Source organism: Nothoprocta perdicaria, unplaced genomic scaffold (assembly GCF_003342845.1).
Source record: "Nothoprocta perdicaria isolate Ctin4 unplaced genomic scaffold, notPer1 scaffold_41, whole genome shotgun sequence".
NCBI classification, from domain to species: Eukaryota; Metazoa; Chordata; class Aves; order Tinamiformes; family Tinamidae; genus Nothoprocta; species Nothoprocta perdicaria.
Window position 1 is genome coordinate 2334609 of NW_020455655.1, and position 15882 is coordinate 2350490.

General features: G+C 42.0%; 1 protein-coding gene across 1 annotated transcript; it reads left to right on the top strand.

Annotated features, from left to right (window-relative positions):
• Positions 1–5638: 5638 nt before the first annotated feature.
• Positions 5639–15477, top strand: LYSMD2 (LysM domain containing 2). The gene is made up of 3 exons (XM_026045774.1): positions 5639–5924; positions 10066–10403; positions 14711–15477. The coding sequence occupies exons 1-3, from the start codon at positions 5727–5729 to the stop codon at positions 14760–14762; spliced, it is 588 nt and encodes a 195-aa protein (XP_025901559.1). The 5' UTR covers positions 5639–5726; the 3' UTR covers positions 14763–15477.
• Positions 15478–15882: the final 405 nt, after the last annotated feature.

The following is a 15882-nucleotide window of genomic DNA, read 5'->3' on the forward strand; positions in this document are numbered from 1 at the left end:
GACACTTTGTGCTATTCCTCTTCAAAACTGTGCTACCAACATTTTGAAATTGTGACATTTACATTGACAACACCAGACTCAAGGCAACACTAGCTGCAAATCTAGAAGCAAGTCACCTTGGAAGATAAAAAGCATGCTGTTAATGTATATCCTGTCACTAATACTCTGATGAAACACTRGAAAAGGGCATATGCTGTTGATGTATTAAGAGATTAGTTAACGTGTATCCCTCTGCTATACATAATTTGATGATACACAGAAAATCAGTAAGGCATGAATAAAAGGAAAGCTATATCCTGACTTTTTAGTGATAAACTAAGTACATTTAATCCCAAAGTCATTGAGGGACAGCAAATAGCATCCCAGGGTGCCTTCTTAAAAAGTGCTTCTTAGTGCAAAATAGCAGTTTATGTAGTTTATGCAACTAATGAACATAYGCTCCTGCTCTGTATGTTTTTGCCTCCTGCACGGTTGACTTCATTACCTGACAACTTATTAACCAGACAAAGCCATAAACAGTTTGTTTTCTAAGGAGTTTATGACATAGAAAAAGATGACATACAATAAAAAGTCTGAAAAAAAAGAAAAAAATGAGCAAAAATATTAAGTATTGATTCCAGAAGGTGGCCCTGAGGAGTTCCTGAATACTTTCTCACTCCCTCATGCAAAGTTGTGCCAGCAGCAACTAAYTCCCCGCTTGTCAAGCCCCCAGCACTGGGTCAGGCTGGGTACCCAAGGTCTAATTTGGCCCATGGATGGCGTTCAATGCAGGTGGACAAACACATCCATTCCACTTCGTTTAGCCCATTTCTTTTCAAGAGAAACAAATATAAATAGCCCAAGGACTAGCTGCCCTTTCAGCATGCACAGCCAGAAAACAGAATCAATTGAAAGGATAGTAGGATGAAGGGGTTGAATCCCSTCCTCCTGTGGTATCACCATTCTCCAACACTTCACACTAAGGATCTCAGTTTGAAGAAACCAAATGTGTCTGTGATATGACAAACTAAGTCTTGCCATGCAGAGGGACTCCAACCACTTCCTTCTTCTTGCAAGYCAGACCACTACAACCAGCAGGCAACCTGCAACCTACACATACCGAGTGGCAGGTGATATAAAAGAAAAGCTGGAAAGGATGAGAAAGTACGAAGTATTTCCCTTGATAACCATGAACATTGCAGCTTCGAAGGACATTCAGTCTCTGCAAATGGTAGGAAAAAGAATATATAAAACTTTTAGTGCTTCATACAATAAAGCCAAAAATGCTCTGAGAATATMAACTCACAGCACTTGATATTGCAACCCTCTCCTGTAACCTTATTATGAAAACCCATAGTAACTCCTGCTAAGAGTGTTAAATATTAATAAAGGCTYACAGCTGTTACTGCTACATAATGGGCTTATTTTGATGAGAAATATGTGCACGGCTTAAGTAATGTGCATCAGTTCAGAWAAATCTACTTTCCTTTTGAAATTCATGCAGGACTTTCCTTCTCTCCTTCCTGCAATTAATTCAAGAACCCAGGGCTATTATTCATAAAAGGCAGGATTTGCCTCTTTGATCCCTGTCCTACATCCTATCAGCTTTTATGAGAGGTTGCAATATGAACTGAGGTGAATACACTAGCTTGATATGTTATCAAGGAACAGCCTTGTTTTCTTCTCATATTGGGTGAATTTTCCCACACTCATGTGGTATGGGAAAAAAATGGATTTTTTTCCCTGAAACAATCCTGTCCAACATTGCTACAAATATTGTAGGTTCTAGTGTCCCTGACTTGCATCATAAATAACAAAACTCAGAAATGCTCGTTGTTTCTTTTATTTAACCCTTTATTAGGCAAATTTGGTCCAGGGCCTCTTTATTAAAAAGGTGGCTGATGAATATCTTTGTGAACATCTTTATAGTTAACAGGATGATCATCTAGCTTAAACACATTCTCTTCTCTGCTTATCTGGTCATTAAATTATATGTGCTACCTTACCTAGACTCAATTCATACTGAGCTCTATTTTAGAAGTTTGCTGCTCGAGTTGGTTAACCTACACAACAGGAACTACAACAACAAAATCAAACCACTGTGCAACTCAACCTAGATGTGGATGATTTTCAAAGATAAAAGCGTCAGTGARGTATTCAACGCTAACTGGAAGTCAAAGAACTGGATAGACTTAAATAACACTGGTTACTGAGAAAGTTTCATTATGAAGCATAGTTGGAAAAAACAAACAAACAGACAAAATGCAATAACCTTTATCCTCAAAACAGATTTTGGAAAACAAGAGAGCTGAAAGTACCTGAATTGAAAGCCTTACTCAATGTCAGACTCACTTTAGTAACTGCTGCTTGCATGAGTAAATACCATAATATTAGTCCCCACACACCTTTCCTGTCCTTAATCAACACCTATGCAAGGATTTTATTTGAGAATGCAAACCTAGTTATCTTCTAAAGTCTGAACATGCCCCCACAAACAAAGCACAAAGGACTTTCCCCTCCCTTTTTCCTCAGAAAAATCAGCTCTGAAGAACCCTCAGACCAATGATATATCAGACACTCAACAACACTTAGTCCAAGTCTCCAAAATTAAATCTTTCATTAAAAAGTGTTTCTACCTCTTGCAATTGCAGCAATAACCTCCCAAATGTGAAATGAGTAATAGACACAGTGATGTCTGCAGACAGAACAATGACTCAGAGGAGTGAACTCCTCTGTCCCATATAAATCTGATTAGGGTGTCAAGTCCAATCCACAGTGATGTGATTTCAATGCTAGCRTTACCAAGGGAGTTACTGATTACTTTAATGCAAGAAACAGGTTTGGGTAAGGACAAGTTCCTTCGAGCTGGAAGCTACTGTGGGGGAAGATAGCACAGTGGCAACTACAAGGAAGCAAGGACAAAAGAGGACAGGAAGAGAACAGAATCAAATATACCCAGAAAGTCTCTTTCTGAACACAATGCCACAGTGAGGTGCTAAACAAATTAATCCTTAATTGCTATGTAGTCACTGTGCACCAGGAAATAGCCATGTTAACATGGCTATTGATGTTAACAAGTTGCTGATACAGGTACCAAAAGGGAGAATATTACTATGGGGAGTATGAATCCCAAACATACAAGGCAGGGTCCCCTTCTAACAGAGAAAGTTCTACATGCTTACATTAAACATTCCTGGTCTCAGGGGCGGGTATCAGTGCAGTCTCTTTCCACAGTGTGCCAGATGAGCTGGTTAACGCCCTCTGCACTCMAACAGGGCAACCAGTAAATGGTGGGAATTTGGGCTATAGTCAACTCAGGCTCCGCTTAATGTAACAGTGTGAAGCGAGACCCAACTCCTACATAGGCCAGACAGGGATAACTCATAACTTTCCCCCCAGCCGTTTTCCCCCCTTTCCCTTCAGAGCCTTTTATCTTGCAACCTCAAAACTAAGGAACCACAGGCAAAGTAGTATTTCCCTCGACTACCAAAAGATTACATATCACTCCACAAAGATTCTCCAATAGAACAGACATCACATTCTCACTGCTAAGCATTTTTCCTTCTTGGAGGGAAGCCTCATTATCAAGATATTTCCAGTTTCCTCTGAAATTCATTTTGAATGCATATTAAAAATGTATGGATGCAAAAAAAAAAAAAAAAAATAGGTCACTCATTTTGGGGTTACCCAATTTGAGTTCCACTTTCTAAGTCATTCCTGATTTTGGTGTATTCACTTTCTACAGAGAAAAGGCAAGGAGCTAGTCAGAGCAAGTATCCTTGAAGTATCTCAAATTCAAGATTACACAGATAACACAGATTTGGGGTGTCTGCAAACTATTGATGCAGAAAGACAACCCTGCAGCTCTGCAAAAGGAACTCATATCTCCTAGAAAAGGTTTACTTCTAAAATAAAGCTTTCAACATTTAAAATAGCTGTGTTAGCTTCATGCTAACAYAAGGGATGATGATGATGCTGTTCTCACAGTTGTGACAGTTGATTTACAGTGTATTGCACATACTTTGCATATAAGTACAGTTTAAGACAACATTAGATAGAATGATACTGACTAATATTAGGGAACCTGTCAAACACTTTTTCAAACTAATTCATATCACACATTCAGCTCATGGTATCAGCAATGTTAAACAACTTTTCTATKTTATCAAGCTGTAGCTCCTCCTTGCTAAAAGCTACTTTAGCTGAAGTAATTGGTCTAAGTAATTTCAGCTCCAGGCAGGCATCCAGAAGCTTCTAATTCCCATTGATTAGCCTGGAGGGGCTGAATTTGAGCTACAACTTGGCACTACAGACGTGGTAGGCGTTTTTAATAAATGCTGACCTGCAGTTCTGCTCTTCTTTCACTAGGTGGGTCACAGCTAAATTGCTGATGCAGCTCGCAGCAGGCAGAGGAGTTTCCCAAGAGCTGAAAGGGCAGAGGTGCCACAGCTGATTTGCTGCTTGCTCTGCCTGGCTGGGGAAGGCTCAGCTGGGCTCGGCGAGAAGAGTCTCCAACTTCCACCATGCGCCGYAAAACTGTTGGGGGGAAAAAACAATCACATCTTGCCAGTGACTTCTTCAGTCATTTGTACAGTCTTATCCATCCACATACTAAGAGCTGGCTTGTTCAGACACACTAGGGCTGTGATGGCAGAGGGCTGACATGCCCTTCCTAACCACACTGCTTACATAAACGTGTACCAGCAGCTTTTATGTTTCCTGCTTGGAAACAGGCAGCCGTTTCAGCAACCTTTGCCRCCTCTGCCTTGATCTCCTCATTGCAGGAGGCCTTGAGGAAACCCCACAACCCAGGCACTTGGCATAACCCATTTTAAACCCCCAAGGAGCCACCCTTTCAATCAATGCACTYGATTTTTCAAACCATTAACTGGACACACACTGAGCTGCGCAATACTGAAGCTGTGCCCTAAACCAGTTAATCTCCACCTGCATTTTGCTTCTGCTTAGTTCCAAGACAGATGGCTATTTTTACAAGCTTTTTTTGTAAAACACAGCAAAATACTAGGTTGTTATAGGATAACAATGCTGGGATATATATATACACACTACTTATTGATATCCTGATATATACTTTGCATATGTTTTTACTATTTTGGTATTCACATATAAACAGGTAATAGCTTTGGTCATGAAGACACAGATAAATTCAGCTTTCAAAAGAGAGAGCCAATGCACAGACTTCTCAGTTAAAATAAATAAATAAATATTCACTGTTTTGCTGTAACCAGTCAGGAATACACTGACTGTGTAGTGCACGTTCACTAAAACAACAGGGCTAATTTAAACCAGACATTTGCCTCCACCGCCATCTCCACCTGCRCACGAGCTCCGAGCTCCGCGCACCGCCAGGCCCCGAGCGGGGCCCCGAGGCTCTGCGGGGAGCAGCGCCAGGACGGACGGCCCCTGCTCGTGCCGAGGCCCCCGCAGGCTGCGCCCGCCGCTCCCTCACGCACCCGCGGTCACGCGGCCCTTCATGCTGAGGGCGGGAATTTCCCTCCGCCCGCGCACGCGCACAGCGAGCCCTCCCTCCTCCCGCCCGTGGCGCCGCCCGGCCCCGCGCGTGCGCCCGCYGCCACCCGTGCGGCGCATGCGCGGCGGGGCTGCCCGTTCCAGCGCCCGTTCCCGCGCCGTTGGCGGGGCCGCCGCCGCCGCGGTGGGGCGGGACGGGGAGGGGGGTCATGCCCGGCGCCGCGCCCGGCGCCCCGCGCCCGCGCTGAGGCGGCACCATGGCCGAGTCGCTGCGGGAGGAGGCGCCGGGCGGGCCGGAGTCGGAGGCCGAGCTGTCGCAGCGGCTGGCCCGCACCAAGGCCCGCTCGTACGGCAGCACGGCGAGCGTGGCGGCGCCGCTGGCCGAGCGCTACGTGGAGCACCGCCTGGGGCCCGGCGACACGCTGCAGGGCATCGCGCTCAAGTACGGCGTCACGGTACGGCCCGGCCGCGGCGCCGCCGCGCGCCCCTCGCCAGCGCCTTCCCCGCGCGGTCCCTCGGGGGCTCCCGCCGGGAATCCCGCCCCGCGCCCGGGACACGCTGAGAAAGCCCCGGGGAAGCAGCTCGCCCTGGGCCGCCTTGACCCCAGGGTGATGCACAGGCCGTGAGTGCAAARGCTCCTGGTCGCTGCAGGGCTAAGGATGCTCCCGCCGGCCTTCCAGCCCTCACAAAATGGTCCCGTCCTCCCCGGACACAAGTTACTGCCTTGGTGCAAAACCCGGGCAGGGCCCCGGCCCCGTGTTCCGTCCCCCGGGAGGGAGCTGCCCATCCCGGCAGCGCTTCGGCCTCCGCAGCCCCGGAGCCGCAGAGGGGCCCGTTCCCTTCACTGGTCCCGGCCGGAGCCCGTTCCCTTCACTGGTCCCGGCCGGAGCCTCTGGTCTCAGTGATCTTCATCTCCGTTCCGGCCTTCCTTCAGAAACGCTTTGGCTCGCTGCGCTGTATGAGTGAAAAATCCGTACACACAGATCACTGAAAAGGAAGTTTTCTAGAAGGGCGTTTCAAAACACTCCGGAATCCCCTCTCAGATAAAGGGAAATTGCGGGTCAGATCTATCTGGTATTAAAGACATACATTTTTGCTAATACTGTGGCTAAAGCAAGCTTTYGCTGTGTTACTGATGCTTTTAAAGTATGAATGCTGGTTTTTAATCTCATTTTTCACTTGATTTGTTGCTGCTAGCATTCTGATAGGAARCCTAAACAGCAGCATTGTAGACCTAAACTGTGAAAGGGAATTCCATGGCAGCTTAACCMAAAGGTAGTAAATACAAAGTCAGCAGAAATCTGTCATTGTGGTTTTGCTGTGACAGGTTTCACACCATATACAAATGTTTATTTTAACACAAGGTGAAGATCCTTACACCTTCACATGATTCACTCTACACAGATTCACTCTTAAAGAGACTTTGTTTACTCCCTATGTCCCTTATACTGTGCTGGAAAAGAAGGTTGCTATAATGTGGACCAGCAAAATTATCTTAGACTGCCTCAGGTRTTACTGTTTTTAGAAGTTTCCCCATGTGGTTTCTGTCACTGGTAGCAACGGCGCAGTGAGAGGCGTGCTGCCCGATGCCCAGGTTGGCATGAYACAGCACAGGCAGTTTAAGAGGGAGGAAAACACACTGGGGAGAAAGATGGAGCACTTTGCTTGTCCTCTTCCCATTCCCTTCACCCGTTTCCCTTCAGATACCGACCATTAAATGTGCATGGCTGYTATTCACTAGCCCTTCCTTTGAAGACCCTTGGGTAAATTAACATTAGGGAATTAATACTCACGTGTTCAGCACTTACGGTTCAGGGGGAGTATTGTTTTCCATCACACACTGACACCTCTTTGGGGAGAGAGGGATGAGCCCTGTTTGTTTCGCTGCTGGGGAAGCTGTTTTGACTGATGAGTTCAGCAGCAGTTTATGCATTAGTGCAACTTCAGCTACAGTATTAAAAGCATCAGCTTCGGCACATAGTAGTAAAGAGATGGCCATGCTACAGCCTTCACTATTGTAGGTCTGTAGCTAATAGCAATCAAGTTAAAGAAGAGAAAATTACTGTTGAACCGCTCTCCGTACATCTCTGACTGTACTTACATCCTCTCCATACATCTCTGACTATGTACTGTACAGAGTTGCAGAGAGTGCAGAATGTAGTGCACATACAATCAAATAATTTGCTAAAGGCTAAAGTTTGTTCTTTTGAGAGACAAATGTTTCCTCCTGCGTCTTTACTCAGCACACAGAAATGCACAGTCTTCTCCAAGTGACACAAGATGATATTTAAAAGTTATTCCCAGAAGAAGTAACCAGAGTTAGAGTTACAGTGAAGGAGGGGAGAGRATAGCAATGAACTGCATTATTAATCAGCTCCCTTCCTGGTCCCCCAGACTAGTAGGGATAAWGTTTCAGCTTTGGTACTGTATTTTATAGAGAAAGGCTCCAACTAGCATTTTAAAAGAGATTGTTTTGATACTCAAAGAAATAAGATATTAGAAATGTCTCAAAATTAGACTTTTAGAAATTACACTTGGCTTTTGACTTGTTTAATATTCCCTATAGATCTCACTAGCAAGTCAGGCAAAGCTTCTTTTGTTGCCTGCACGCAGTAAGATGTATACTGTATTGTGCAAGATTAACTAAAAATAATTTAGTTTCCAGGCTTCTGGAGCTGAAAGAGTAAGAAAATGCTTTTATTTGAAGAGGTAACTTATGGTCTAACACTGGATCTTAATTATTCTTCTTTTGAAAGGGACTGTTAAATCCAACCAAGCCATCAGCTGGGCCATCTCCAATAACAGGCTGGGGTTCTCTCTCCAGAGACAGCAGCATTTTCATGTATTTACTGGATAGAAACAACTCAGTACTTGACCTTTACTGCTTTACCCTTTCAAGTACTGTCCCTTTTCCATGCATCCAGCCTTATCAGGGAGAATCTTTGAATAGGATAAAGATTGTGGACTCCAAGAACCCAAGCAAATGCATCCCTGCATGATGACACCACAGCCGTGGAGCAGGCACAGATCTAGTGGCACGAGAACAGATACTGTCACTGCAGCATGTGTGTTTCTGTGCACTCCATGCAGTGCTTTATTCCAGTCCTGGAAGTGGCCACGGAGGTAGCCTGGAGCAGACTGGCGTGCCAATAATTCACGTCTTAGTCTTCACCGGTTTCTTGAGTCAACTCTCAGGCCAGAGTGGGCTGTGTTTAAAGTTAATTCAAGGACACCTTTCACCTTTTGCAGTAGGACATACCAGAGCAGGAAAACTTCTTTTCCCCCTGTTGTACCTCAGTTAAGCAGCTTCATCTACAAGTAGGTTCAATGTAAGAGACACGAACGTGTTAACCCTGTTCTTCTCTGACATTCTCTTTTGCAGTGGGATGGATTCCAAGCAGTGGCAGAACAGAGTTTGAGTGCTCTACCACCTTAGGCTTATCAGCCTTAGAAAATGTTCATGATCCAAGAACCAAACTCAAAATATTTTAAAGTCTGAAAGTGCAACTGACTAGTGCTTAGAGCCATCAGAGTGTTCCAGACAATGGTACTAATATAGGCTGCTATTATCACAAGACTTAACGATACTATTCTTATCCAGTTCATCTGCATTTAGTTTAATAGAAGTAAACAGGATTCCCCTAAGGCAAGAGGTGTTTTGAATTCTCTTCACACTTGTTTTCAAGCACRTTTTATTTAGAGTGCATTTATCATTACAATATTGTAGTGATTAGGGATCAATGCTTGTTGCAGTCACCAAAGGATTAGTGATTTTTCTTTCTTTTCACTCCATTAGGACTTTTCCTAGCAGTATCAGTTCACATTATAACAAAATCTTACAAAAGTCTTACAGAAATTATTTCAGCACTAGTTTTATAGTTTGTAATTGAGAAGAGGAGGGGAAATATTCCTCACTACTTAAAGAATATGCTCGTTAGTTGGGAGGTAGTAAGGATTTACTGGGAGCTTTTCTTATTCAGTAAAGCAATACATCTGAGAAGCCATTAGGAATTCCATAGCTACAGAAGCAGCAGGGCTTCAGAGTTTAGTACTGAGAGAAAGATAGAGCCCGTTTAGCTGGACTTTGTCATGAGGTATTATGTGCTGGCAAGTAGGTCGCGTGGAACACTAACCAAAATGGTAAGAGGTGTTTAACAGTTATGTGGTGGCCACTTTCCTGTATGGTTACATAGAAGATGTTGCTGTTGATCCTGCTGTGGATTCAGTTCACTGGACAGTGAAGCTAACAGTTTGTGCGACCATGTAACAAAACATTTAAGAGTTTCCCATTCTTTTTACTGRCTAACTTTTCACTGAAAGTCAACACTAATATAGGTGAGGCATAATTTGCTCTTCTGAAAATTGTGGAACTTGCTGTTCATAACCAGTATGTCCTAGAAGGCTCAGCATAACCAATGTTCAGACAGAACATAGAGTCCAAAGCAATCTTAAATGCAAAAAGTCCTTTAAGACAGTCCTTGCAGCTGCAAAGTGACTTTTTTTTTCATAGCAACTGGAATTAACCATGGTGGTTCAGAAAGGTGGCATTGTCTACTGTGCTAAAACCTATTAACTTACATTTTCTGTCTTTTTCAGATGGAACAAATAAAACGGGCAAATAAACTGTTCACTAATGACTGTATATTTCTGAGGAAAACCCTGAATATACCTGTTATATCAGAGAAACCTTTACTGTTTAATGGACTTAATTCACTGGAGTCTCCTGAAAATGAAACTGTTGAGAGCTCCCCTTCCTGCGAGGAAGGGCWGGCCGCAGCACGGGATGACAGTAGTTCTTCTCCCAGCCCTGAAGAGCCCGACAATCAGCCCGTTGCACCAGAAGAACTATCTGCCAAAGACTTTCTACAAAGATTGGACTTGCAGATCAAATTATCCAAACAAGCAGCCAGAAAACTAAAAGATGACACTGTCAGGTAAATGTCACTTACAATATTCAGCATCTTAATTTCATCATCCTGAGGGCTTCTCTAAGTCCAAGTCCAAGCCAATATCAAGAGATTGACACTGCAGAAATAGAACATTGTTACTGTTAGTATGTATCCTACCCTGCCTAGACATAGTTTGGGAAGTTGATGCCTGCTATGAATTCTCCAAGAATAATGGATACAGAAGGACAAAATACTTTTTTTCCCCTCTTTGAATTTAGCAGGTAATTTTGTTAATTATGCATAAGACACAGATTTTTATTAGTCATGAAACATGCAGTGCAGAACTTCAACATGTGCTAACAAATCTGACTGCTGCACTGAGGAGAACACTCCCTTAGGAGGCAGACAAAATCCCAGTATGCGGGATTACATAAGGAAGTTCTGCAGAACTGTCATCCACAATGTTTTAACACAGACCACCATGAGGAACAGGTGTGCTTTCTGTGTTTTAAGGCTTAGAAAAATAACATTTTAAATGAATGATCTCTCCTAATCTCAGAAGTCATTTTCCATTCTGTTATTATAAGTCCTGCAGATTTTACRAATGAAATAATATCATACATATAACTACTTATATGTGCAGTTGTTATACAAATACAGGATTTCATTTATATTTTCCTCTAGACTGCCATTAATGTTGAGCACATATACATCAGTAACAGTTTAATGTGAAGTATTTCTGAATCTTTCAGGATAAAGTCTCGAATCATTTTYTCTGTTGTAACTTAAAGCACTGAGCTACTGCTGCAAATAGAAGTCCATTTCAGCCTAAATGTCTGATAAAGTCTAATGTCACCTTCCACMCAACCACCACTCACTTTGAGGCATGAAAATTGGCTTTGTCTTACCCTGTCTAACTGTGTTCATCTCTTTTCGATGTGGCAAGAGGTGGCAGAAGGGGCAGTGTGAATGCCTGCAAAGGCCATCACAGAGAACAGGACCAGAGGAGACTGTTTCCAAGGGCCACTGAGTTACCATTCAGCTCTGTACCATGGTACCCCATACCATGGTATCCATACCATAGAAACTGCTAAGAATACATGTGTACACATACATTCAGTTTTGCTCAAACCACACAGGTTTGTTTCACAGTCACTATAAATTGTCTAGAAATACAAAAAAGCTCAAGGTGAATTTCCTTGTTTAATCCTAACCTCTTGAAGTTGCTTTTTTTTTTTTTTTTTAAATCCCCCATCACTCTCAAAGTAGATTAAGTCTCTGAAGTTGACGTCTTCTACAAAAGCAAACTGCTGCTAGGTGGAAACGAGGCATGAATACACTAGATGTAGAACTTTAATATCTGTGGAAGTAGACAGATGCTAGAGATTGTGAAATGCTCTGTTTGCACTAACAGAGCCTTTTGCTGTTAGAGATTTAATGTAAACATAGATGTAGATCTACGTGTAAACATGTTTTTCTAGAGAGTTCTTCTTCTTCTAGAGAGCATGAAATTAGCACTTGGGAGTGTGCCTGCAGCAGGCAGATTTACCTATGTGCAGCTGTGTGTAGACAGCCTAGAGCCATCAGCCCAGGTTTGCTTTTTGTTAGCTTATTATGAAAAGATTAACAGATGTGCAATATCATTTTCTGTAACATGTATAGTGTACTCATGCACTACAGGTTAGGGAAGAATATCCATTATTAGTTTTATTTGTATCTAACAGAAGAGCACTTTGTAATAGTTTTAGAGAAAATACATCAGTGTTTCGGCTTGTCCAAGATGGTATTAAATACATTCCAGTTTGCTGAACCTCAAATTTAGAGTTCAGCAGTGCTTCTTGTATCAGGCAATTGAATACAAGAACTCTAGGGCAAACTCCTTGGAGTCCTTATGATGTCAGGGTAGCACTGTGCTGGTGTAGATCACTACAGACACACGGGGTGCTTCCAAGTCAGATCTCAATTTTCTGCAGTCACCTTTTGCAATGACTGATTTTGATCGCCTTGTTAATTGATGAGAGCCACACCAATAATGATTGCTTATATGAGACACACAACTACTGCTGGGCAGTGCTAGGAWAGATATTGTATTCTGCTCAGTTGCCTAGAACCAAACCTAGGAAAGAGCAACATGTTGAAACATTTGAAATTGATAGCACGGCTAATTAAATTGTCCAGCAATTATTCACCAGCATAAGCTAAAAGAATACAGATGTGAGGCCATCTATGGAGAATGGTGTTTTGGGGGTTCCTAAAGCTATTAGCTGATGTACTCAGCTAATATATGATTACCATTTGTTACYATTTGTTCCTCTGGCCTGCTGCATATAAAAGCTTACAGCAGATGTTTTTCTGCACCTGCAAATTGCTGGGCCAAGTGGGAGCTGCAAAGAGGAAAAGACAMCACCACAAAGCACTGGAATGCTTTGCTCTTCCTTCCCCTTTGCCTGAAGGGGAAATTGCAGCATGGCTTACCACATTGCTGTTATAAGTTCCTCAAAAAATGGGAGGAAAGATCATGTTTGATCGTTAAATGTAAACATATTACCGTGTTGCTGTCTGGGGAGCACTTATCAGAGGTACTAGCATATAATCTTGCACAGTATAAAGCTTGGCTTATTTTTAAGTCAGCTAAACAGACTTTAAGACTTGATGCATGCAGTTCTGAAGATCTACATGATTCTTAATCATTACATGGGTTTGGAGCAAAAGCTCCAAAAGGTTAGGAGGTTTCTCCCCGTGGCTTGTTCCTGCTCTCCGGGACAGCAGGCTAGAACCTGGTCTTGCTTAGACCCCTTACTGCCTCCTGCAGTGTGTCCAGACCTTGGACAGAAAGGTTTTTCTTCTGTGTGTTAAAGCAAGTCACTGCTTCCCTTAGGTTCAAACATAACTACCACATCTTACATCCTTGCCCCTTCATAGAGGCCCCAAAAAGTTGTCCAGGACCCCCCATGCCAGGCCTCTGCCAGATTCTGCCAGTTACCCTATAAGAACCAATAGGCCAAATACATATTTAAAGGTGAAGATGAACAACTTAAGCTCTCTTTTTTTTTTTCTTTTGCAATATAGTCTTTGAAGTCAGCCAAATACCTACTGATACAACATCAGCATTTCTCCTCTTCAGTTCTGCACACTTGCTTTTCCTATCCACCATAAAGAGCCACAGCTAATTGCAGTCTAAGATTTGGTGACTGTCATGTCATAGTGGATGCAAGAACAGTCTTGCACTGTATTAATGTTTCCAAAAATGATGGAAAGGAAGCTGATTTTGGCAGCCTCTGATAAGGAGGATTTGTTCCAACTCTACCACATTTTAGCTGCCTGCACTTGTATTCTCAGCTTTTGCAGTTGAGCAATGACAAAATTTTCCTGAAAAGAAACAGAAAGTGAAAATAAAAAGTACAAAGTCATTTTCAGAATGCAGCATAAAAAAGTTTTTCTCCTGCTGAGCAGTCACTGCTTTATTAAATTCATATTTAATCAAGATATAAAAACTGTCTTTTTGGACCATTTGATTCATCTTGAAGTATTGAAATATTAAAGTGTTTAAATATGAATGTCTTTGTACTGAATAATTAACAAATTCCTTCTTTGCTAAAGAAAATGATTATGTAAGTTGCAATAACAGCTTTGGGTGCAAGAGAACGAGATGCTCTTAAAACTAAGATTTTATATACAGCTATGTAATTAAATATGCTTTTTATAAACAGAGAAGTAGATTTTTTCCCCCTCCCCATTCTGACTGTATTTATGTCTTTGAGCTTAATATGGTATGACAAGACCAGATGATACAAGTTACTTGCTTTTGATTTTCTAGGATTAAATGAAAAAAACCAGCAGTTCTTCAGCATCTAATTTATAGCATTTAATAAAGCCAGAAGAATTAAGTAAAAGGAACCCTAATCTCACAGTTATGGAAATTAAAGCCCTTCTCCTGTTTTACCTGCTGAATCTCTCATCCTGAGCTTTGAAATTCTAGAACCTGAGTCCATCCTCAGACAAGCAGAAAATTCATGTTTGCAACTGTGTTGTGGGTATACGTGGCTGGAAAGCAGCTGCCTCAGGAGGGTGTTTATCTGGGCTTCAGAAAATACTTTTTAAAATAGTTAGCCTCAGCTCAGGTTGCATTTTCCAGCCATTCCATTTCTAGCCTGAGTTACTATAGCTTTGTTTTCATCTTCCCATTCATGAAAAGTAATGAGAATTCCTGGCATGCCTACAAAAAATAGTATGCTGCAGTTGCACTGCAAATAATATTTCTGTTATGCAATACCAGTTACCTGCATTTTTGTGACAGTTTTGCTATTGAGATGCAATACATGTTTTCCTGATCTCATGATTTTTTTTTCTAGAGAGGAGGAAAATGAAGAAAGTCCCTATGCAAGTTCTTCCTATCACCAATAGAAGACAGACATGATGGCTTGGAAACTTCCAATGAAATCAGTTCTTAAAGAACTAAATGTTCAATACTTAAAAAAAAAAAAAAAAAAAAAAGTAGTCTTTTGGACTGAACATCATGATGTACTTTACAAAAGTCATGAATGGGTAATTTCACTGACTGTGTAATTGCACTGAAATTATGACCTCTTCTGCCTTCCACAGGTTAATATTCTTATGCTCTATCAACAAACGGTTTAAGCCTTCCAGAGCTAGCAATGGCCTTTTTATCCCGTCTGTGCAAATTGTAGCATGGTAGCAACAACATATCCTTGAGGTCTCCTTTATGTAGGATGTTGATCTTTAGTAAACATTTTGTAAATGCTTGTTAAAGTGCAAAACTTGTTTGAAGTATTTAAAAGTATTAAGTTTGCGTGTCAATGATGAACTGTAAAAAATGAGGCAAAAAACTTACTCTGCCAACACAGAGCAGGCAAGGTTGCTGTGGGAGTTCTGCCTATGGAATCTCTGCAGAGCTTGCCTCTGAACTCTGTGTGACTATAAGAACATCTATGTATTTCTAGAAAGAGGAATTTGAATGGTTTTGATTAGTTAATGCCTTCATGGTCAAAGGAACGATTTGCAAACTGGATTCTTGCTAAGAGTTACAGCAGGAGATATTTTTATTTGTGAGATAGTGACTTTGGAATATCAGATGTATGTTCGTGTGTGCAGTTATATTTTGTGTGATTTTAAGTTAATAAATAAAATACCAGTAATGTCTCTTCGTTATAAAACTAGCTTTGTTTCAGTCTGGATTTGTCTAATTACCGCAGCTATTTTAGATACTAATTTCAGGCCAGGAAATTACAGTATGCAGGACTCCTACTTCTCAGCATAAGGAAGTTTCTGCCCTTCACCTGCTTCCCCTCCCCTCAAMAAGGGGAAAAAATTAGGAGACTGGAGCTATTCTGTATTAGCTGTTTCTATTTTAAATGCACATCCTTCAGGGAAAGGCTTCTTTCCTCCCTGTAAGCTAGAGCTGGTTGCCACTGTTTTTAATACTTTGCTAGTTAAATTTCTTCCTAGGCCAGACACATACAGAGAAGTTCCTCCCATGTTCACTAACCATAGCAAAGCTCATTTT